General features: G+C 44.2%; 1 protein-coding gene across 1 annotated transcript; it reads left to right on the forward strand.

Moving 5' to 3' along the window:
- Positions 1-13306: 13306 nt before the first annotated feature.
- Positions 13307-16941, forward strand: LOC141812691 (uncharacterized). The gene is made up of 2 exons (XM_074700704.1): positions 13307-13330; positions 13417-16941. The coding sequence occupies exons 1-2, from the start codon at positions 13307-13309 to the stop codon at positions 16939-16941; spliced, it is 3549 nt and encodes a 1182-aa protein (XP_074556805.1).
- Positions 16942-25976: the final 9035 nt, after the last annotated feature.

A 25976-nucleotide genomic window follows, 5' to 3' on the forward strand; every position in this document is an offset into this window, starting at 1 on the left:
AATATCGTGATGAATCTTTCAATGGTCAAAATGATAATACAAGACTTTCATTTGGTTCTTAATGCTTTTAAGAGTTCAATCATACTCTTACTTTTTGATTTTGACCACCAAGGTATCATCAAGCTGTTTGCTAATATACTTTGATAGTCTTTTTAGTCATTAAAATGGTAATATAAGACTATCATTTTGTTCATGCTTCTCCTGAAAATCTATGAATATTTTTTTTACTTTTTTTATTTTGATTATTAGAAGGGTATTATCTTATACCTTTTAGTAGCTATAGAATCACAAAACAAAAGCACTATTAGATTCATCATATTCATATCTTTATTTAATAAACTTTAATTAGCACATAAAAATTATTATAATACTTTTATAGTTTTAAAAAATATTTGGACAACTAGAGTAGTTATTTTGTGAATGATGTGTATGATTTAATAAATCTAACACTATGGTGTGTAGTTTAATAATGATTAAACTTATATGTTGTCTCTGGTAAAATGGCAATATAAATGCAGAACCAAACCTCACTATCAAGTACTTGTCTATCTCTGTCATCTCTAAGCATATAGATAATATTTATAAAGATTGGATACTCAAATCTAATCTCTCTTTCACTTTTCTTGCATCTTTTATTCTTCTTCCTTTCCCCCCAAAAAGAAAAACCAATCGGATCATACACAACCGAAATCCATTATTATTTCTGTCACAACATTCTGATCGATGTTTATTACTGATCATTTTTACAAAACATTGCCTTCTCTTTTATTCCTAAATAAAATTATCCAGAATCTCTAATTCTCACAGGTCTCTTAAGTCAGAACACAGTAGCCACACCTTCCATCAACTATCAAATCTTCTTTGTCTCTCCTCATTGTTTTCGGATTCGAAGGCAAGATTCGTCCTCTAACACCCGCTTAATGATTAGGTGACAGTTTCTGATGACAAAATTCACTCACTGGGCGTCGATGGCCAACGAATAGACAAAAAGAAAGAAAGAAAAATGACAGATCATGATATTAAACCTCACTATCAAATGCTCGTGTATCGACCGTCGGCTGTTGGCTAAGCATGAAATCTGTTATACTCAATAAATATTTAATTCTTTGACCTTTAATATATATATATATATGACAGAAATTAACAAAATTAAATGTACTTCTCAACAATGACGTTGTCCGCTAAGTACCCGCAGCCACACCCACACACATCAAAACCGGAGGGCCCACCGGCAGGCCACCGCATTGACGATGCTGTGCCACTTGGCGGCGTGAGTAGGGCTGCTGCAGGAATAAACTCACATGGCATGAGTGCGACATCCAATAGATTCCGACAAGAATCCAAGGCCTTTGGCACCACTGTTCACGTGGCACCAGCCCCATGCAGAGAGCAAGATCCTCACCAGCCCACGTGAGAAGGTCCACTGATTAGATAGCCACCCGCACGTACATGTAGTGCTCCTTGAAAGAGAAAGAGATCTCATTCACTATGTGCTCTACCAAGCACATCTCGATCGGTAGCTCCCTTCCCTATATAGCCGTCAAGTTGGATTAGACCTGTCAGATTAGTCCACCCCGTCAAGTAACTTAGGCGGATTGAGTTGAAATTTTATCAATACATTTTAAGACGGGCTTGGGTTGACCCGTAGATTGAGAAAATTTATTTATTTATTTTAAAATTTAAAATTAAAATAGAAAACACAATTAATTAGTGAATTTGATCCATTTAAATTACAATTCAAGTTTAAAAATTAAAATTTCAACTTAATCAATTTAAATTATAATTCAAACTTAAACTTTTTAATATTTTTAATATTTTTTTATTTTTTAATAGATCCGTGGGTTGGCCCGCCTAACTCGCGGTCCGCCTTGAGTTGGGTTGGGTTGGAGATTTCCCCACCCGTCAAGTTGGTGGATTGACCCGTCCCGCCTAGCCATATGATGAACCCGCTATGGGTTAGCCCGCCCCACCATGGATTGATCCGTTTGACAGCTCTACTTCCATACTAAACAACTCAGGAACTAGTTACCTTAGCTTGATGTCATCTCACCAATCATGTGCAATGCTTCCTTGTCTCTGATTTGGATTGTCCACTCACCAAATGTGTGGATTGTGGCTCCTTAATTATGAGCCTTATACGAATGTAGGGTAGAGTCAAATGGGGTTCAGTGCTAATGCATGATCGGTCCCAATGCTAGTCCATCTTGTCAATCAATAATTGGTAAAGTAATTATAGATTTTGATTGGTGATTAACTGCTTCAAATATGCTGTTTCAAACACTAGTAGACAAATCCATGTCCTATCCTATGCCATCAGTTATCTTTAGAAGAGTTAATTGAAGAAAAGAAAAGATGCTAGAAACAGTGCATTTTAATTATATATATATAGTAACAGATAAGTATGTAGTTAGTTATACATTAATGAGGATCAGCAAACCTGAAAAGTTTAACGTGCACCTAATTGTTAGAATTATATGGAGGGAGTCTTCTGTGCCAAGCTAACAAATAATTAATCATCTTGAAGTTGCCACCTATGTAGGAGGGCTTCGAGAATTATCCCTAGTATAAATGCAATTAGTTAAACAAAACTTAATTAAAAGACTTTATTGTCCAACTCTTAATAGGAAATCAATGAAATGCTTAAACTAGACACCAACAAAAAATGTTACTACCAAGATAACGATGAGTATTGTCGATCCCAATGTAAAACAATTAAGCAAACTGAATGCAAGGTTCTCGTATACGACCAAGGGAGTTAGACTCATTAATAGAGTATCCAAACTTATGCTCTCCAAAGTGGTATTCAAAATCAATATGATGGGTACCTTAGTAAAATGGTGGGTTGACATAGAAGTCACTCATCAAGTTTGCTCAGTGACAAGCCCTAGACTAGGTGTCACGATAGGGCTTCAAATTAGAATTTATAGATTTTATCGAAAACCCACGAGAAATACAAACAAATGCAGTGTAGGGGCCTCGAGTCGTGTTTTTCCAAGGACTAGTAGAAACGGTTTAAATCGAGCTTGAGGGTGTCGTTCTTTTCTGGGTTTTCTATATAAATGGGGGTTTTGTTTTTGAAATGTAAATTTAAAATCAGTAAATGAAACAAATTGTAAGTTTGCTAACCTAGAACTAAAATTACCGAATTAAAGTATCAACTACTCTAAAATTGCCACACAACTCAAATCAAAGTATGAAACCTATACTGGTTAGAATCTAATAGGATAATTCTAATCATGAAATGAGCAATTCAGTTTCCTAAACGTGCAAAGAAACTATGGCAATCGAAACTCAATGCTAGGACTCCCTTAACCTGACTAAGAAACTCACAATTTCTATAAAAGCATCAAATTAGCATTTGAGAATTAATAAGCTACGCAAGACACAAAGTAAATACACAAGCAAGTTTTAGAAACTAAACCTGACATTCTACGCAGCTACAAACCAAATGCTTAAGCTAATCAAGCCCAAAACCTGATACAAACACATTCTGATATGGAATTTTGATACTGAACAGTGAAAGCCAGGGTTGCAGACAGTTTCAATTTAGCTGGGAAGATGGAAGCTAAGCTAAGCAAGTTAAACAAATCCGGCACCAAGCAACTAAAGCATTAACCAAACAACTTACATTCACCGTGGTTTTAACAGGTTTGAATCAAGCTAAGGGATTCTCTGATACGGAACAGTGCCAAATGAGAATTCAGGACTGATTTTCAGATTGCCATGGAGGTTAAAACGTAGCTAAATGAACTCTAAGACAAATCAGAAACCAAACAACTAAAGCACTAACCAAGCAACCAAATTCACAAGGTTAAATGTGGGTTACGAAATCGGAACTGAAGTTAAACAAGGAAAAAGGAACTGCAGAAACAAAGTCAGAAACAGAAATGTTCAGAAATGCATCCGCGACTCCCTATTCTTCGTGCTTCTCGGTTTGGTGTCAAACAAGCCGCCGTTAACCACTAGAGTCCCCGAAATCCCTTCAAGAAGCTTTAATGCAATCCAATGAACTTGTGCTAGCGTCCACAGCTCCGAAAACCCGGAGAAAAACCCTTTCCCAGGAAATAGAGTTGGGCGCCGGTAAAATTTGAAGTTGCAAACTGGAATGGTGCTCCTCTCCTCGCGCCGGTGAAGTCTCCGACCTCTCAAGCTGGGAACACTCCGTTTGGTACGTCGCCGAGCAGGGCAGCGCGCGGCGGGACGAAGCACAGGAGCGGCCCGTTTTCTCGATTAAACGTTGGTTTATATAGTTGCGGTTTGATTAATCAATCAAATCCTGGCCGTCCGTTCTGAATTTGATGATCTGACTTGATCTAGGGCTTTAGGGTTTGCGAAAAATTCTGGAATTTTGATCGGGCTCGATCTAGATCATGTCCTCCGTGTTGGCTTGATCGGTTTGGCAATTTTGACTTGAGTTGACCACGGTTTAGCTCGAGTTGGGTCCGATTTAGCCCTAAAATCAATAAAAATCAAATTAATGCCAAAATTCACCATTAAATCACAAAAATTATAATCAATCCTTAAATAATGCAATATAGGACAATTAAAGTCAAATTTATTCAATAAATAATTATTTTCAATGTAAAAGCCCAAAATTGAATCAATTTAATTCGTAAAAACCCTAAGTCATCAAATTCCCCCACACTTACCCTTGAGCGTCCCGCTCAAGCCAAAATAATAAAACTAAGAAAAACTCCTACTATCGTACCCCCTAGATCATCCTCAATCATAATTAGAAAACTATTGAAAGAAAGTTATCTAGGATTATTAAGTATCAAAAATCTAAGCCATGAATTAGACCTTTGTTCTTGGCTAACCACCTAGCAATTTCATCCTTCATGATTGATTGAGATAAATGTATCACACTCATGCTCACAAGGTTATTAAATAGTTTTTAGTGGCTCTCATCCTAAATGCTAAGTCATGATAAATGTAAAGTGGAGCTCACTCAAACACTCATGTTTCATGCTTTCCATAGGCTTGCTTGATATCTACTCTCCACTAGCATTCATGATTTGGAATCCACACCTATTAAGGATTATTGAAGACAATAAAGAAATCAAGAACTGAAACAAATGAAATGCAAATTTTTAGAAAGAAAATTTCAAAGAAAAGTGCTTAAAGGGAATTGATTGATAGTGGTAGATATGGATATAACTAAATGCTAATCAATGACTTCTTGCCCTCTTTTCTATTTCCTTTCTTTTGTAACACATTTGTTTCTGTTTGCTCTTCAAATCCTATGAAAAAATTCTGATCTAAACCCTTGCCGATTCCTCTTCTTGATACATAACTCCCCTTTCTTTCTTCATTTTGCTCAAAATCCACCAAATTTGCCATCTTTTGTTTCCCTTCGAAAACAAACCCAATTCCTTCACATTTAAGTTTCACAAGAGCTAACAAATAGCATCCAATCATCATCCATAAAAATTCACAGCACATGAAACCATGATTTCAAAGTATCAATGGCACAATCAATTCCCAAAATTCATTTAAAACCAATCTGAAATTTTGCTTTTTCTCTCTTGTTTCTTGCTGTTTTTGCCTCCATTCTTTTTGCATCATGAAGCTTGATTGATAATGCTAATAGCCATTCAAAATTTTGTGAAATTCGAGCTCAAATCAGTGCTCAAACAATTTCCAAAACCCAGCTGAAAATAACTGCAATTTCTGCATTTTTCTGGTTTTCTGAAACTCTTTTTCTTTATGCTGTCCTTTCCTTATTTCCTTCCATTCTTTTTCCAGTTTGTCACTTGATTTCCATTGTTCATCATACTACAATTTTCCTTGCAATTCAGCTCCAAATCAGTAGCTAGAACAATTCAAATTTCAGCACAAAAAAAACTGAAAAAGATTCTGCAGTTTTTTTTCTTGCTTTCTAGCATTCTGTTTCTTTCTTTTTCTTGCTGCCAGCAACAAATTGAAATAGATTCTCAACTTATTATCCAATGAGTGCTGAATGGAATTAAATTTCACAAGAATCACACCTCAACTGATCAAAGCTTTTGATACACTCTTTAACTCTTGAAATTCCTATTCTGTTTTCTGAATTTTTTTCTTTTTTTCTCTTTTCTCTGATTTTTTTTTTTTTTCCAAATCCCTCACAGCTAGTCTTTACAAAAGCCTTCAGTTTGAAATCAATCATTTATAGCTCTTGTTTACTCCTTATTGATCTGAAATTTCATAGTCTCAATCACACAGTCCAACTCAAAAACAATTTGAACTTAAATCTGAAATTTCTTTTCTCTTCCATTTTTATTTTCTGATGTGAGGCAATTTGGATCTGATAGGTACCAAACAACTCCTTATACTTCAATCCTATTCTTCAAATACCATGATTTGATTTATTGAAGACAATCCAAACAATATTTTACTTTCACAGCAACAAATTATCAATTTTCAGCATCAATTTGTTTCAGCCCACTTTCAACCTGAATTCCAGTTTCAATTCCTCATCAATTTCTTTCTTTAAACCCCTTTATAGATGCACAACATTGTAGCTTCAGTAGATTGTAATCACAACAGGTTACAAGCTTCAAAAATTTCTGAATTTGGCACTGGTTTGGTTGGTACTGAGCAGATTTTCAGAATCTGCTAATGTGAGGGAATTTGAGCCTTAGTTCTCAAGATTCTAGCTTTGAACAAAACATCATTTGACTGTGCAAGGATAGACATTTCAATTCTTATAAATTCCGGCCACATTTGTCTTGATATTTTGGCACAAAACCCTTCTTTCCCATTATTTCAGCACTTGTTTGCTTCCTCCTTTATTTTTCTGATCTGATGCAATTCTGAGTTTATATCCATGATTATCACAGCTTTTCACATCCCAATACTACCTCTTTACATGCATTTCAATTGATTAGTTGAAGACAATTCCAGCACAATTAAAAATTCACAGCTTATCATCATAGAGTTTCTCTTTTCCTCACTGTTTCTTTGAGTTTCTGTTTCTTCCTTCTTTTTCTTTTTCTTTTTTTTTTCTTCAGCAATTTCCAGAAGCTAATTTCCATAATGACTCTTCTTTAGTGCTGAAATAACATGGTTGAATTCAGTTTGTAGCTGATCCGAAATGAATCCACATTTTCAGAGTTTAAGGGGCTTGAAAACTCAATTTGTGCCATTTCTTGTAATACTTCTAACCTTTCCTTTTGTCATTATTTTCCAACTTAACCTTTCACACTCAGACTTTGACTTTAGATCCTTCAGAACTTAAAATTTCAGTTTAAGAACAACCTTCCAAGACCAATTCAGTTTGGGGCTTTCACAATTCTGAACTTTATGTTTCAAACCTGATTTTTCAGCTTTTGTTCAACAATAAAATTTTCTTAAAGTTTAGCTTAACTTTTGCATTCTATAACTTCCCAATGTTACAGATTTCCAGCAATATAGATCAGCTGATGAAACTTAAGGAAAATCCATAAAACCCTTCAAAAATCCAAAATTGGCACATTGCACTTAGCTTCTTCAAGCTTCTTGAAGAAAATTCACAGCATCATATATCACCAGGAAAACCATCGTAGTTTCAAATAACAATGAAGATCTGAATTGCTTCAATTAACATTTCTATTGGCACATTGCTGCAACTCAAAATTGGCACATTCAACACCCAACATCAAGGATAAATTCCTTTAGCTCATCAATGATTTCACAATAATTTCCACCTCCCCCACACTTAAATTCTTGACCGTCTCGGGCAAGAAACATTAATAGCATTCTAAAATATCCACATCCAAGATAAAAAGAAAAATGAACCGAAATTAGGATGAAAAAGAATAAAGAAAAATGGTGTGAAGTAAAGGTATAGTGAGTTAAGTGTAGCATGATATGTGTGGTTGATGAAAAAAATTATTAGCCTTCATAAATGTGGACCAATCATAGAAAATATAGCCTTGAAAGAACACAAGCAAGTTCTAGATTACAATCACATAAGTGCTTCACACAAATAAGGCTTAAACCTCACTAGGTAGAAAAGTACATTATCTCAATTTCATCAATTTGGACTCCATCACTAAGGGTTACTCAATGTTCAAAAATTTTCATCCATGAACTCAAATTCCTCAACTTGATAATCAAAGTTAACTAGCTTTTAAGAGCCTCTAGCATGATGTAAGAAATTACTAAGGGGGTACATTTATTTCCTAAACCAAAGCATGCATGAAATGAATTCAAAATTTTATTTCAACTAAAATGCTCATGAAAATGGATAATTTGCTACTGATATAAAACTGAAAAATGAAAATGACAAATAAAAGATGGTATTAACAATGAAAAGAAGGTGTGAGATAGAAAACTCCCCTTTAGGCCGGGTAGATAGCATCATGAAGTCCAAATGATCCACCTCTAGCTCCTTTAGTTCTTCAAAATATATCTTGAGCCGGTGGAAATAATCCTTTGACCAATTTATGCCTCACCTTGTATCGAAAAATTTTGTAGATCCATGCTCTTCTCAGTCTTGTAGGTACCAATTCATCTTTCTTCACGATACCAAAAAATAGTAGTTCGAGCCTCCATGTTGGTTTTCTGAATGATTTTACATTTTCCTCAAAATAAATTCTATATACCCAAATGGTAGGCTCCACACCAATCATATCAACCATTGTCCACCTTATAACTTCCTTTTGCTGCCTTAGAACTTGAAATGATTTTTCTTCCTGCTCTGACTCTAAATTTTGGGCAATGATAAATGGTGGACTCTGATTTTCTTCCAAACAACCATTTTTCAAATCATCTGATAAAATTCTCAGCTCAAACTGTGACTGCTCAATAGATATGGGTGATCCCTGGGGCTCAGTGCAATCCCCTACACTCTCATATCTATTTTCTGAATCCTCTGATATTTCACTCAATAATGGTGGTCCCTGGGGTTCAGTGCAATCCCCTACACTCATGTGATCATCTTCTGCTGCAAGTGAATCAAAACTAGACTCCAGATCAACTGCCTCAGTAGCTAAAATATCCTCTCCATCATCCAAACTAAAATCAACATGTGCCTCTGTATTTCCTGTGAAATCCCCAAAATTTTTATTTTCCTCTTGTTCTTCATCCAAATTTATAAGATCAATTGATGAAGAATTTAGACTCGAATCTGGTCCACAAGTAACTGCTGTAGAATCCAATTCAGGAATGATTTGGTCTGGAAATTTATCTGCTATAATTTCTTCAGGAAAGTCTGATTCTTGAGTGCTTTGATTTGAAATAGGCTCCTCACTCTTCAAAATTATTTCATCAAACTTTTCTTCAGGATTTGAACTTGTCTGAGAAAGTAGTTGACTTGACCTTTGAGCTTGTATTAGATTCATGCTACTTACAAGTTGTCCAAGTTGCCTTTCAAGATTTTGTTGTTGAATTGCCATTTGTTGCATCATCTCCACCATCCTTTGTTGTTGTTGAATAGACTCACTAGAATCCTCATAGTCTTCTTGGTTTGAATTCGAATCCTGAAAATATGTGGGTTGCTGAAAATTGCTTGAAATCTGTCCACTTTGGAATGGTTGTTGTTCAAATTGATCTGGGGGTTGAAACAATTGGTTTTGATGTTGAAAATTCCCTTGAAAACTTGATGTAAGTTGCTGAAAATTATTGCATTGAAAATTCTGATATTGAGGCTGCTGAAAATTGTTTGAAAATTGTTGAAAATTCTGATTTGAAGGTTGAAATTGTGGTTGTTGGAAGTTTTGAAATGGTTGCTGAAATTGTTGTTGGAATTGGATGGAATTGAGGTTGTGAATACTGAAAAGTTGTTGAAAATTCTGATTTTGCTGTTGAAATTGTTGATCCACTTGCTGAAAACCATGATAAGGTTCCTGCAAATAAAAATGTGGTTGTTCAAATTGTTGAAAAGATGGTTGCTGATAAAATGAATTTCCATACATTTCCTAAAGCAACAATGATCAAAGTAATAAAGAAAAATGAGTAAAATAGCTCAATTCAAACAATCTCTACTAGTTAATTCCCCGGCAACGGCGCCAAAATTTGACAAGCCCTAAACTAGGTGTCACGATAGGGCTTCAAATTAGAATTTATAGATTTTATCGAAAACCCACAATAAATACAAATAAATGAAGTATAGGGGCCTCGAGTCGTATTTTTCCAAGGACTAGTAGAAAATTGAATTAATTCGAGCTTTCGTGTCGTATTTTTTTTGGGTTTTTTATAAAAATGGGGTTTTGGTGTTTTACGCAAGGAATGTAAAATTAAAAGGTTAAAACGTAGCTAAATGAACTCTAAGACAAATCAGAAACCAAACAACTAAAGCACTAACCAAGCAACCAAATTCACAAGGTTAAATGTGGGTTACGAAATCGGAACTGAAGTTAAACAAGGAAAAAGGAACTGCAGAAACAAAGTCAGAAACAGAAATGTTCAGAAATGCATCCGCGACTCCCTATTCTTCGTGCTTCTCGGTTTGGTGTCAAACAAGCCGCCGTTAACCACTAGAGTCCCCGAAATCCCTTCAAGAAGCTTTAATGCAATCCAATGAACTTGTGCTAGCGTCCACAGCTCCGAAAACCCGGAGAAAAACCCTTTCCCAGGAAATAGAGTTGGGCGCCGGTAAAATTTGAAGTTGCAAACTGGAATGGTGCTCCTCTCCTCGCGCCGGTGAAGTCTCCGACCTCTCAAGCTTGCTCCGAAACCTTTGGAGAACCCCTCCTCCGATTCCGGTTGCTGAAGATGCCGTAACTCGCCGGAATTGCAGCGAACAGGGGAATGCCGCGCCGATGAAACCCTCTCCGGCGTCGAGCTTCCATCCGCCGATTATGCCCAATGGACCGGTTCCGGCCTCCTCAAGGATCAGAGAACACGATGGAATTGGAAGATTTGGATGGGAACACTCCGTTTGGTACGTCGCCGAGCAGGGCAGGCGCGCGGCGGGACGAAGCACAGGAGCGGCCTCGTTTTCTCGATTAAACGTTGGTTTATATAGTTGCGGTTTGATTAATCAAGGAATCCTGGCCGTCCGTTCTGAACTTGATGATCTGGACTTGATCTAGGGCTTTAGGGTTTGCGAAAAATTCTGGAATTTTGATCGGGCTCGATCTGAGTCATGTCCTCCGTGTTGGCTTGATCGGTTTGGCAATTTTGACTTGAGTTGACCACGGTTTAGCTCGAGTTGGGTCCGATTTAGCCCTAAAATCAATAAAAATCAAGTTAATGCCAAAATTCACCATTAAATCATAAAAATTATATCAATCCTTAAATAATGCAATATAGGACAATTAAAGTCAAATTTATTCAATAAATAATTATTTTCAATGTAAAAGCCCAAAATTGAATCAATTTAATTCGTAAAAATCCTAAGTCATCACTCAGACGAGGAGATTCAATGTTCTCCTTGTATACTTTGATCTTTGGACACAAGCTCTTTATGTGCAACTCATTGACATATAAGATCGTAGGTCTAGGTAGAATGGTGCTAAAGATAATCTCAAGAAAAAAAAAATCTAATGCTCGTTGAGATCTTGCACATTTTTAATATATATATATATAGAAGAACCTAATATTTGAATTGTTACTAATCATGAGCAACATTAAGTTGGTGTTCATGCCCAACAAGATTGTAGTTGCGAAGAATGGATCGTCTTAGTAGGTAATTGATAGCTAAAATGGATTATTCAAATTCAAAGTAGCCTTTATAAAAGGACAACTTTGAGAGATGTGTAGAGGCTAAACTAGCGAAGTTGTATCTCTTTGGTAGAAAGGAATATAATAATTGAAATTGATTCATAGTGATATTTGTGATTTAAAGTTTATCCAAACAAGAGGTGAAAATAAGTATTCTATCACTTTTATTGATGATTATCGATGATGGTACTATGCATGCTTATTAAGGAGTAAGGATGAAGCCCTTGAAGTGTTTAAACACTATAAAAATAACATTTAAAATAATTAACTTAACAAAAAATCAAGATCATTTTCAATGATAAAAGAGAAGAATATGAAGGTCTATTTGAAGAATTTTCCACCAAGTGAGACATTATTCATTAAATTATATTTGCTTACTAAAGGTGGTTACGGAACTAAAGAGCCATACACACTATAAAGAGACAATGAATATTATGTTAATAAGTTCAAATATTATGCCTGTTATGGGGTTAAAAGGATACGGACGGGGTTAACCAAGTCCTAACCGGTGATCAGATCAATCGCACCCAAGGAGGCACGGGAGACCTCATGAGACCCCTCCTCGCTCGTTCTTCCGGGGAATGAACCGAAGTCCGCTTCGGTTCGGTCACGCCCCCTCCTCCTCGTGCACCATGCTGGGGAATGAACCGAAGTCCGCTTCGGTTCGGTCACGCCCCCTCCTCCTCGTGCACCATGTTGGGGAATGAACCGAAGTCCACTTCGGTTCGGTCCCCTTCTCTCACTTGCTAGTTCCCAAGGGCCACTCCGCCCATCATTTGTTATGATGATCCCACGTGTCCTCTCACTTATTTCATCACGACACGTGTCTGAGGGGACCGCTCTTTTCTTGCAAGTCAATGCTGCCACAAGCCCACTAAACAGGCCATACCTCGGACCATACCCTTAGACATTTTGTAGGACACATTCATAACGTTGATGGGGCCCTCCGGGTCATGTCAGAGACATGACATTTCAGAATCTCCTTCCTTAAGAGGGTTAGTGTTTCAGTGGAGAAAGGTACGCGCGCGCAAACGAGCTCTTACAATTTTTCTCTTCTTCTCCTTTAGCAGTTCCTCATCTCCACTGACTAACTTAAGCATCGGAGTGGTCGCGCCGGGAAGGATCCCCGGCCCTCCAGCTCACTTGCTCTTTCTTGTAGGCTTACTATCCACCAGGGAGGCAGATCTTGGACGAGGTGCTGTAGAGTGAGCTAGCCGTCCCGTCCGAAGGCGCATCTCAACAGGAACATATTTTGGCGCCGTCTGTGGGAATACGAATTGCCCTGCCTTGAGACATGCCGACGGACAACCAGCAGCCTCCTCTCGACCCTCCTCGCCCAACTAACATGACACAAGGAGACCTGGATTTGGTGGTGGCTACTGTCCTCCAGGCTTTAGAGAAGCATCAAAGGGAAGCTCCCGTTCTTCCCCAAACAGACCTTGCTAGGCCTGCTGTAACTCCCCCTGCTCCACTACGAGGACCCGCTCGTCGATTATATACGCCGGCAGAAGACCCTCAGGTGCCTTCCGGGCGGGCTCAGGGGGGGTGGAGCATCAAGGTACCTCTATGGAGTCCGCAGCAGAATCAGTTCTTCGGGATCCTCTTAAGGGAAAAGCTCCCATGACCGACGGAAACACGGGAATAATACCAGCTAAGTCTCCTTTCACTCGTCAAATCTTAGATGAAGAGGTACCTCGTCGCTTCCGTACCCACCAATTCGCTGATTACACTGGGGCCACGGACCCCGAAGATCATGTAGGCCGGTTTGAAAACGCCGCTTCCCTTCATCAGTACACGGACGCCATTAGATGTCGGGTCTTCTCAACTACCCTCTCCGGATCCGCGCTGCGATGGTTCAGCCGATTGCCCCCTGCTTCCATTGATTCCTTCGAAGCGTTCAAAGACTTGTTCCTGCAGCACTTCTCCACCAGCCGTACTTATTGCAAGACAACAACAGACCTTTTCGCTACCAAGCAGGGGCCCAAGGAGTCCTTAAAAGACTTTGTGCGCCGCTTCAATCGCGTAGCGCAGGATGTGCCGGACGCTACTTCCCCGGTCCTGGTAAGCGCCTTCTCACAAGGTATACTCGAAGGAGATTTTTTCCGATCGCTAATCAAGAAGCCACCCGTCAACTATGACGCCCTGCAAAGCCGAGCCGTTAAGTATATTCATGTGGAGGAGGCCCAGTCCTCTCGTCGCAAGGAAACCAACGCCTGCCCCAGTGGGCCTAGTCGAGATCTGGCTGGTTCTCACCGGCTAGAAAAACGACAGCCTCCTCAGCTCCAAAGAAGGCCGCAAGTGGAGCATCACCCCACACCGATACAACCCAACCCTCGGGCCATAAATGCGGTGGCAGGAAGTGCAGGGCAAGTAGCGGGGAATCGTCGGTGGCTCCCCCGGTTCTGTACATTTCACAACACACAAAGCCATGACCTTAGCGAGTGTCATCAATACGCTCGTAAATTGAGACAAGAAGCCGATCAGCGCGCTCCGGGAAGATCGACACATCGGACACCGCAAACGCCGCCAAGACGGACACATCGGGAGACACGTCCTCCCTCTCCTCGACCTGCTCGCCCGCGAGACCGATCTCCTAGGCGGTCCGCTCCTCCTCTGCGACAGCCCGCACCTATCAGCCCGGAGATTCGTAGTCAAAGGGAAGCTCCTGAAGGTAATCAGAATAACGCCCCCCTGAGACGTATCAACATGATCGTCGGAGGAGCCACCGATGAGGATTCTCATCGGACTCGTAAGGCCGGTGGCCGCCAGCTCGAAGTTTGTAAAGTAAGCCGCGATAAATTCCCCGAAAGTCCCGTCATTTCCTTCGGACCCCAAGATGTGGATGGTGTCGAAGTACCACACGATGATGCCCTGGTCATCAGAGCAACGGTAGCCAACTATGATATTGGCCGAGTCTTCGTCGACACCGGCAGCTCTGTCAACATTCTGTTTGCCAATACCTTCCAACAGATGGATATTGTTGAAGACAGCCTGGCACCACTGACTACGCCTCTCTACGGATTCACTGGAAATGAAGTCCGACCGTTGGGGCAAATCACTCTCCCTATCTCCCTCGGTGAACTCCCTCTGATGCGGACCCGGCGCGTTTCATTCATCATCGTGGATGCTCCTTCCTCGTACAACATCATTTTGGGAAGGCCAACCCTTAGCGCCTTTTCGGCCGTAGTCTCCACATACCACCAGAAGATGAAGTTTCCCGTAGGAGACAAGGTAGGCGAAGTCCGGGGAGATCAAATGATCTCCCGGCGGTGCTATGTGGACATGATCCGCACCGATTCCCGGAAAAAGCAAAAAGAATCAGGGGGTGAAGTTCATGTTATCCAAGAGGCGGCCTCCGATAAGAGTTTTGAAGAAAAGGAAGCCTTGCAAGTACATCCTGACCGAACTGAGACCACGGTTCAGGTGGCAGCTGAACTCCCGCCTGAATTAAAGGAAGAGCTCGGCGCCTGCCTCCTTCGAAATCAAGATATATTTGCCTGGACGCCAGAAGACATCACCAGCATTTCTCCATCCATAGCGGTACATCGCCTCAACGTGGTCCCCGGAGCCATCCCAGTTAAGCAGAAAAGGAGACATTTTGGGCCAGAACAGAACAAGGCCATTCGGGTAGAAATTCAGAAACTCTTGGCAGCCGGTTACATTAAAGAGATCCAGTTCCCCACCTGGCTATCCAACGTGGTGCTCGTACCGAAGCCCGGTAACAAGTGGCGGGTTTGCATTGACTTCCGGGACCTCAACAAGGCCTGTCCTAAAGATTGCTACCCCTTGCCGCGAATCGATCAGATGGTAGACTCCACGGCCGGTTATGAATACATCTGTATGTTGGATGCATATCAGGGCTACCATCAAATACCTCTTGACGTAAACGACCAGGACAAGGTCAGTTTTATAACCGCCGATGGAACTTTCTGTTATACCGTAATGCCGTTCGGACTTAAGAATGCTGGAGCCACCTATCAACGATTAATGGACCAAGTGTTCCATGACCAAAAAGGTAGGAATGTCGAAGTATATGTGGATGATATCTTGATCAAAAGTACCAGCAGAGAAACCCTCATAACGGATATTGAAGAAACCTGCTGCACTCTGCGGCACTACGACCTTAAGCTGAACCCCGCCAAGTGCCTATTTGGGGGTCGGGTGGGTCGGTTTTTGGGATACGTCGTCACGGAAAAGGGAATTGAAGCCAATCCTGATAAGGTACAGACGTTATCTCGTATGACCCCACCTCGGACTCTCAGAGAGACTCAATGCTTGGTTGGTCGCATCAACGCCCTTTCCCGATTTATCTCTCGCGCAGCGGAACGGGGTTTACCTTTCTTTAAAGTGCTGAAAAAAGCTCAACGATTCCAATGGAACGCTGAATGTGATAAAGCCTTCGCTGAACTCAAGGATTATCTTAGCCAGTTGCCCAGATTGGCAAAAGCTTTGCCAGGAGAACCATTGTGGATGTATCTTTCGGCTACCGACGTAGCTGTTAGTTCGGTGCTGGTAAAAGAAGAGGAGGAGAACCAGCTACCCATTTACTTCTTCAGTCATCTGTTGAAAGATGCAGAAACGAGGTACACTAACCTGGAGAAGATAGCGTGGGCTTTGGTCCGGACGGTTCGTCGCCTTCGGCCTTATTTCCTCTCACACCCGGTTACAGTACTTACCAACAGCAACCTGGGTAAAGTCCTCACTCAACCAGAAGTCTCAGGAAGGCTCATTAAGTGGACTGTCGAGCTGGGGGAGTATGACATCAAGTATGAACCGCGCACCGCCGTCAAGGCACAGGCTTTAGCTGATTTTTTGTCTGAAGTATCACGGGAAGAAACAGATGAAGAATGGAGGGTCTATGTTGATGGTGCTTCCAATAAGCAAGGAAGTGGAGTTGGCGTGCTCTTGATCTCCCCCAGAGGGGAAGAAGTTCGACTCGCCATTCGGCTCGGTTTTAAAGCCTCGAATAATGAAGCCGAATACGAAGCCGTGTTAGCCGGCCTCCAAGCCGCCAAACGAATGGGAGCCAGCCAAGTATTGATATGCTCCGATTCGCAGTTGGTGTCACAACAGATAGAAGGAAAGTGTGAAGTCAAGAACGATCGGTTGCGGAAGTACGTGGAGGGCTTTAGCAAGCTAAAGCAGGAATTTCAGGTTGTCATACTGCAGAAAATCCCCCGTTCGGAGAATAGCAAGGCTGACGAGTTGGCCAAGATTGCTAGCTCTTTAACTGAGTGGATGGACGAAACGGCTGCTGCTCCGATAGCTGAAGTAGCTCAAATAAATCCACCTTTGGCCGACACACCTGGAGATTGACGGATTCCTTTATTGGCTTTTCTGCAGAACGGAACCGTGCCTACCGAGATGCACCAAGCTCGATTGCTGAAGAAGAAAGCTTCTCGGTTCACTCTGATAGAAGATCAGCTATACCGACGATCTTTCTCCCGACCCCTTCTAAAATGCCTGGGTCCAGAGGATGCCGATTATGCCTTGCGAGAAGCTCATCTAGGTTGTTGCGGGGACCACCCAGGTGGTAGATCGTTAGCTAAGAAGATACTGCTGGCCGGATACTTCTGGACGACGCTACAAAAAGATGCAGCCAAACTTGTAGCTACTTGTGTTCCCTGTCAAAAATATCAACCGTTCAGCAAACGGCCCACGGAGCACCTTAAAGCGGCCACCGTTTCTTGTCCATTCGACCAGTGGGGAATGGACATTGTGGGACCATTTCCATCAGGACCGCAACAGAAAAAGTTCCTCTTGGTAGCCGTGGATTATTTTTCCAAATGGGTGGAAGCTGAAGCCTTGTCCCGAATCACCGAGGAGGCCGTTATGAAGTTTTTATGGGGAAATATTATTTGCCGATACGGCATTCCTTGCCGCCTCGTCTCCGACAACGGTAGACAATTCACAGGGAAGAAGCTCCAGGGGTGGTGCCAAGGCCTCGGTATTCAGCAAGCCTTCACATCTGTGGCATATCCCCAAGCCAATGGCCAAGCCGAGGTCATCAACAGGGAGCTCATCAAAGGACTCGAAAGAAAGTTAGATCATGAGAGAGGCAGCTGGATCGGAGAACTTCCTTCCGTCCTTTGGTCTTATCGTACAACACCCAAGGAAAGCACAGGTATGACTCCTTTTCACTTAGTGTACGGAGGAGAAGCAGTCGTCCCCATAGAAGTGGGTGTCCAGTCAGATCGAAGGCGCTTCTACGATGAGGATAACGGTGATAGAAGACGAATGGAGCTGGACCTGGTTTCTGAAGTCCGAGACCAAGCAGCCACACAGTTAGCAGCATATCGGCTACGGATGTGCCGGACTTACAACAAGAAAGTCATCTCTCGCACTTTTCAGGTGGGTGATCTTGTGTGGAAGAGGGCCAAACCAGTAGGAGATGTCGGCAAGCTAGCACCTCCTTGGGAAGGACCTTATAAAATCACTAAGAAGACCAATTCTGGAGCCTACTACCTCTCCAACGCTGACAACAAGAAGCTGAAAAGACCCTGGAACGCTTTGTATTTGCGCCCCTACCGAGCTTGAGAACTTTCGCCAATCCTTCATTTGCTCTTGCGTTTCTGCATTAAATACTACTAATGATAAAAGTTTTCTTTCAGGGTGCACGACTCCTTGAGTCTTCAGACTTTTCCTCCAACACTCCCTTCGGCCTAAACCGCCAAGGTTGAGCATAAAATTCTGGTGATCTCGGATCACTAGCTCCATCGACAACACTCCCTTCGGCCTAAACCGCCAAGGTTGAGCATAAACTTCTGGTGATCTCGGATCACTAGCTCCATCGACAACACTCCCTTCGGCCTAAACCGCCAAGGTTGAGCATAAATTCTGGTGATCTCGGATCACTAGCTCCATCGACAACACTCCCTTCGGCCTAAACCGCCAAGGTTGAGCATAAATTCTGGTGATCTCGGATCACTAGCTCCATCGACAACACTCCCTTCGACCTAAACTCGCCAAGGTTGAGCATAAAACTCTGGTGATCTCGGATCACTAGCTCCATCGACAACACTCCCTTCGGCTTAAACATCCAAGGTTGAGCACAAACTCTCTCCGATTCGGGTATCGCCCAGGAGACTCCTCGACTATATCGTTCTCCCTTTAAACTGGAGAATACTCAAGATAAGGCCTTCAATTCACTCACAAATTCTAAACTCCTCCAAATATTGGGGTCCTTGAACAAGTTATTTTCGCCAAAATTCTAAACTCCTTTAAATCCTTGGGGTTGAGCCGAATGGCGGAAACGGGTAACCGACACCCGCCACCGCCTTCACACAAATTCTAAACTCCTCCGAATCCTTGGGGTTGAGCCGAATGGCGGAAACGGGTAACCGACACCCGCCCCCGCCTTCACAAATTCTAAACTCCTCCGAATCCTTGGGGTTGAGCCGAATGGCGGAAACGGGTAACCGACACCCGCCCCCGCCTTCACAAATTCTAAACTCCTCCGAATCCTTGGGGTTGAGCCGAATGGTGGAAAAGGTGACCGACATTCATCAAAAGATAAGCACCCCCGCCTAAGCACCCCCGCCTTTGAGACACGCTTAACGGAAGAGTATAGAATGAATACCTTCGCAGACTAAGAAATAATCAAAGGCATCTAGATAAGACACGGTGAAAGAAGCCAAAAGCGCAATATAGGTATCTAATCAAAAGCTGAGCCAGTCAAAGAAAACCACGAGGTCACACGCACCAGCAAAATCATAATCCTGACACGCAGAATAGTCCACAAACTCAAATTGAGAAGTCCTTAGCCTTGTTTCTTCCCCTTTCCCTTGCCCGGTGTCGAAGACTTCGGATGCGGCGCTGTTCGATCCCGCTCTGGCATAGCTTTCCAGACTTCTTGAGGATTCAGGCGTTTCAACGACGCCAATGGAAGGGTCACACCCTCCCTACGGAGTTGCTCCAGGGCGCCAGAAAAACCGTAGTTCAGCACCTTGGCCATCTTTTCCAGAAACTGATCGCGGTACGCATCAGACGATAGCCAAGACTCTCGAGCCTCCTCTAGGCGCTCCTCTTCATCTACCTTGTAGGCGGCCAGCTCATTACGAGCCTCGGACGAGACGCCTTCGACCACCTTGATAGCCTCAGACAAGTCGGTTACCTGCTTCTGAGACAGGTCCAAAGCCTCGGTCAATTTGGCAATCTGTTCCTTCTGCTCTCTAGACTTGTCATCCGCGAGCTCCAGCTCGGCGCTGGTCTGATCCAGTTGGTCCTTTAGTTCCTTCATCTTAGTAGCCTTCCTCGCCAGCTGAAAGTCTTGGGCGATCACCTGATCCGACTTTTGTTGCATCTCCTTCGACATTTCCTGCAGCTCCCTTTCCAAATTCTCGGAACGATTCTCCGCAGTGAGCTGTTTAGCTTGAGCTAGCTCCGCTTGTTGCCTGTACTGGTCTGTGGTAGCATGGGCCGATTGCAGTTCCCCGGTCAAGTTCGCCTCTCTGGCTTTCAGTGCCGCCACCTGTTCCGTCAGGTTGTTGACAAGCTGTTGTGTTTTCTCCAAGCTATCTTGATATTGTGACTGATTAGAAGAGGAGCGAATGGCCTGGAGTTCGGTTGTTAACTGCAGTTCCTTTGCCTGCAAAATCGACACCTGCTCCCTCAAAGAGTCCACATCCCGCTGGATATCGGGGAAACGGTGCTGAACCTCCAGGACATCGGCCAAGACCTGAGACGCCGACACATAGTTCAATGGGATACCTGGAGGGATATGCGAATATAAACATAAGCAGACTTACCTGGAATGCGCTATGAGTACTGCGGTCCATCACATCAGACAGCGACAGCGTCTCGGAATCACGGAGACCCCGTATAGTGCGAATCCTGTGGAAAATGTCGGTCAACTGCTCACTTCGGACCGGGGCGTCAGTGGGGGCAGGCGGCAAAGAAGCGACCCCCAAAAGAGATCCCCCGCCCGGAGAAGTGGTGGGGCCTGCGGAGCAAGGAAGCGCCCTTTCGGGTAGTGATTGTAAAGTCATGGACGCGGCCTCCTCTTCTGTAGACCGTGGCATAAGGACGGGCGGCTGAGACTCCTCCAAAGGCTCTGTCGACCTCTCCTCTCCAATCTCCGAGGGGATAACTACTAACGTTTCGTCGGCAACGTGCACCGCCGGAACACCCTTCCTCTAGTAGGCACTCCGAAGGTGCCAAGGAAGCAGAAATTGGCAAAGTCTCGCCCGCGTCGATAGGAAGCATGGTGTCCGGCACGATAACTGATGCGGGCACCGGTTCGCTGACGGGGGCAATCAGATCCGCTGCGGGGACACCTGAACAGCCTTCTGGCTCGGATATGGTCTGCAGAGCCACCTCCCCTAGTCCCGTAGCGCTCGTTCGCCTGCTTGATCCGGCACCCGGAGCAGAAGACGGGGCCATGCCACGAGTAGTTGGTTTTCTCGGCTCTGATGGGGCCGATGTACCAGATCTCGCTTTCTTGGATTTCCCCACTCCGGCCTCTGTACGACGCTTCTTCGGAGCCGCCTCCCCAGACGGCTCTTCTATCCGCAAACCCTCAGGTGGTGGAACCGCCGGTAATGATCTCCTCTTTCGGATTAGGGGTTCCTGAGACTCAGATGATGCTTCCGAGTGGTCCCCCGTCTCGGAAATTGCTAAGACCGCATGACTGCCAGCTGAGTCCCCAGGCGCGGGAGCATCCCCCGAAGGATCTGGACCAGCTAATGATTCGAAAGACGATTGATCCCACTTAATGAACTTATTTACCGATGCCATGTACCACAAATCCTCTGCAAAATATAACGAACATACATGAATCAGTGATTAAAAAATTACTGTACATAAGAAGTCTTACCGAGCGGTTGAGATAGCCTTGCTGCTACTGGGCTCAGGCCCGCTCTGAAAAGTAAGCCCTCCTCGCCGACCAACCGCCCGGCATGAAATTGTAAATCGGACCACGCTTTACGGGTCTGAGAATAAGCTGAGGTTGACTTGTAATTTCGGAGGCGAGGCAGAAGGGGAAGGTCGTATTGCCATTCAGGAGTACGTGGCAGAACAGGGGAACGAACGAAGAAAAACCCATCTTTCCAATGTTTGATGGAAGAGGGACACTTAGCTATGGGGTTCACTCCCCGAGCGCAAAAATAGAAGACTCCATCCTCCTTCTTCTTGGGGTAAAAGAAGTAATGAAAAACGGTAGGATTCAAAGGAACCCCGTAAACTTTGCACACTAGCACTAAACTACACAATAGTCGGAAAGAATTAGGGGACAGTTGGTTAACAGGAACTCCGAAATACTCGGCTACCCTCACGAAGAACTCCGGTATAGGGAACCGGAGACCTCCTTCTAGTTGACCTCGAAAGAAAGTGCGATACCCTTCCGGCGGTAAGTGAGGACGCTGGTGGCGCTCGGGTACCTTAATCACGAAGGTAGGAGGTATCTCGTACCTAAGGCGCACGGCTGCCCTAGCATTCTCATCGAAAACCGATTCCATCGACTCAAACCAGGGACGCTTACTACTAGACGCCATGCTAGTAGAACAAGAAACCGCAACAACGGAGGAAACAGGAAAAAGAAGCAGAAGAGAAGAATGCTTACACTGGCAAGTCTCGGGGACACAGAGAAGGGAGAGTGGGGAGGCGAGGTAACCAATAGACGCAGCAATCAACACGCACGCCGTCCAGAATATCTCGCCGATACGGACAGTCATCCCCTATATATACATCCCAGCGTATGGCCTTCTCCACCGTCGGATGACGTAACCACAAGAGGGCAGGAGGCGATACCCACCGTCAGATGCCCCGCTGGTTGACACCCCTTAGGGTTACCGAAGAGACATCTCAGATCCGATTTGCAGATCTTTTTCGTCTTAATGACCACTTTAATGACTTGCTTCGGGATGGTCGTCGCCCTCCCCTCGCCGCACGTGACCCATACCACGCCGTGCCGCTTCGAAAAGCGACAAGGGTCGAACGTTCATTCGATCATATTCAATTTTAAAAACGTCTTAAAATTTAAAGTTTGTTCGGCCTAGATTCATCGGCTTAATGCTGACTAAGCCCGACGTCCGATAGAAGCCTAAGCTTCGCGCTCTAGACAATGTGACCAGTGAAGGAAGTAAAACAGACACTCGTCTTCCCCTTCCGTTCCAAGAACAGTGGTCAGCCGGTATCTTCTTCGGTTCGGCCCATATGGACGAGAGGGTTACTTAGCCGGTTCCACTACGCAATCAGATGATCGTTTCATTTTCCGTTCATTTCATGGAGGGGTACTTCATGTCCCGAGGGCATTACAAAGATAGTTTTCACACTGCTAAACTTCTTTAAGGCAAAAGAGCAGAACACACGTAGTCGCTGAGTTACAAGATTACATAACCACAAAAACAAGAAAAAGATAGTGGGGGAGGTTATTCTTCGGGGGAGGTGCGGATGGCCAGACGCTGAGCGGATTTCTGCGCAAACTCCAGCTCCTCCGTGGCCTTCTTTCAGAAGTAGATAGCGGAGGAAGTCGATCCCTCCACGTGGTCCGCTACTACGCTGTCACGTTGAGTTATCGCTTTTATAATCCCTTGGAGGCGTTGAATCTCTAGCTTCGCGCTGATCAACTCCTCCTCGAAGCATCTCGCCCGCAGCTCTCGCCCTGCTCCTCAGCTACGTGGGCTCGATGGAGAGATACCTTCACACGCGTCTCCATGTCGTCCAAAATGCTTGGATGGGTGTTGGATCCCGCCTTGGACCCGCTACCATCACTTTCCATAGCTGCCGCTTCGAAGGAAGGCACCTTCGGACCCAACTGCTCGCTAAAAGAGACAACAGGAAGCTCGTTCGACATCTCGCCTCACCCACATTTATATTACGCAACCTGAGAAGGTGAAAGGACGGATCCCGTTCGGGGGGCTACACATATCCCTAAGGGGAAGGCGAAAAGGTGCCTGCACGCCCTCCAAGGAAGATCTGCCATCTTGAAAGTAATAATTATTTATTCCTCTTTGCATTAGTAATCTCCACAAGAGCGTCAGCTCGCGCCTTCACCTATGTCAGACATCATGACAATGGTGGCGTGTTCACCCATGCCCCGCGCTGGGTGGGGAGAGGTGGGGGCCATGTGGGTCGTGTGATGTAAAAAACGGCTCCGTTGCCCCGAACAATATTCGTGGAGTTACCGGCGCGCCTGATTCAACGACAAGGGAGTCATAGCGCCCCTTAAAAGTACCCACATGGATCTCCTCAGGGGAATCTACAAGGTCCTCGCAGGGCCAGGCCGGGCCGCTAAAGCAACCAATAGGAATGCATCACGTGCATCTTCCATTGCCCCTTTCTTTTTACTGTGGACCCGACCGACGACGAGCGCTCGCCTTACCATCCGAAACCTCTCTCAGATCGGGGAAGAAACCGATGTTCTGGCGACAACGGTCTCTGTTTGATTAGGACAAATGTAAATATTCGAATAAGTTTTAGAAAAATACACAAGGGCTACAGCAGATCTGCGGAAAATACACCAACATGATGTCTAATCCATCCGTACAATTACATTACAAATGAAAGCCAGTCCTCCAGCCTATGGTTACATTACAGGAGCAAAAGGGAACGCATAAGAAGAGACTGGTCCTTGAAAGGAAGATCTGGAGGCGACAGCTGAACGGGTTTTCACCTTGGCCCTGCCCTTACAGTTTCCTCCTCAAGTGAAACAGGACAGCGGCCATGACTTTGGCCCTGCCCTTACAGTTTCCTCCTCAAGTGAAACAGGACAGCGGCCATGACTTTGGCCCTACCCTTACAGTTTCCTCCTCAAGTGAAACAGGATAGCGGAACGCGAACCCCCTCTCGGAGGGGTTCCGATACCGTCCCACCGGGTCGTAACTTCGCTAATGCATCAATGGCGGTGAAGTTCTATGTTATGACGGATCGCCCTTTCCTTCGCATGTCAGGCTCGCTCTCCTGTCGCTCGAACCTGTCGATGAAACGCTGTGGCTCTAGATCCTAGCGTCCCACCGCTGGATCTCTTCTCTAAGTCTTCACCTCCACTTTCCCTTGTTATCAATTACCTTCCCCCCCCCCCCCCCCCCATGATCACACTCAGGCAAGGGAAAGACGGTGCCTGGACGAGCTAGTTGCGCCTCTATTTATATCTCTTAATCGAGCAACAAACAATAAGTGAGATGTTAGCGTAGCATGGTTGCATATATCCCCCAGAAAAAGGCGGAAAAAAATCCATTTGCGGCTTCCAACGAAGATACGCTACGTCATAGATAATAATGATCCGCCCCTTTTCTACATCAACGGAAAGGGGACGAGACAAGTCATAATGAGGTGTCGTAATAGCAGTAAGTATGGCAAGTATGGCAAGGAAGGTCTGTCTAACAGGAAAGCATGTGTCATATCTTGGGTCTGCCACGTGGTCGGATCACACCAAGAAGCGTGCACGTACACTAGATAGGCAGCCTGGTCGCAGGGAGTCGTTTTCGCCGCAAAAGGAAAAAGATTGCCGATAAAATTCTCCCCTAAATAACAATTCATGGCCGATCTTACCATGGCAAGCTGATATATATCATGATTTAGGCTAATGATTAAGATCATATCCTAAGTTAAAGAGTACCTCCGTCGGAAAGAAAACACGGTGCATATTACAAAAAGAAAAGGGGACAACATCCACAAAAAACCTAATAGCAAAAGAGAAAAACATCAACCCTCAGAAGAGGAAGTCCCTTCGGACTCAGTGCCAAACGCATGCGCCATCCCCTCTAATTCTTGAGAGAGCTTTTGGGAATAATACCGAGCTGAGGATAAGTATTCCCTGGCATGCTCTTTCAGTGCACGGTTACGCTGTTTCAACTCTCGAACTACTCCCTGAAGATATTGCCGCTCCAGTTTCTCCCTCGCCGCCATCTCGTTGGCACGCTGCAGACGTTGTTCTGCCGCCTGGGCCTTCTCTTCAGCCTCATGGGCCCTCTCTTGGGCCACCCAAAATCCTTCCTCAGCCCTCTGTGCCTTCTCCTCTGCGGCTCGAAGGCCCTCCTCAGCTGCTTGAGCTCTTTCCTCTGCGGCCCGAGCTTTCTCCTCGGCCGCGCGAGTGCGGCCTTCAGCTATCCTGACCCATCGGAGGCGGGCCATTCGGGAGGACTCTGGCCCCCTATGCGACCCTGGAGGCATCATCGGCTCCCCCTCGTCGGAACTAGTCCAACTAATGTCACTGTCCATATCTTAAAGGAGCTATTCACGAACGACGAGAACGAATAGTGCAGAGGAAACAAGGAGGAGACACCCGATCTTCCCCTCTCCCCCGAGATGTATATATACTCCTCAAAAGAGAGTAGAAGAAGGTAGTGGTATAAATGACGGTTTAATGGGCACCCCTTCCTAGAGAGATAAACTCTGTCGCTTCGGTTACCCTT

Source organism: Curcuma longa, chromosome 19 (assembly GCF_044706935.1).
Source record: "Curcuma longa cultivar G26 ecotype Majalengka, Jawa Barat chromosome 19, ITB_CL_G26_1.1, whole genome shotgun sequence".
Classification (NCBI taxonomy): domain Eukaryota; kingdom Viridiplantae; phylum Streptophyta; class Magnoliopsida; order Zingiberales; family Zingiberaceae; genus Curcuma; species Curcuma longa.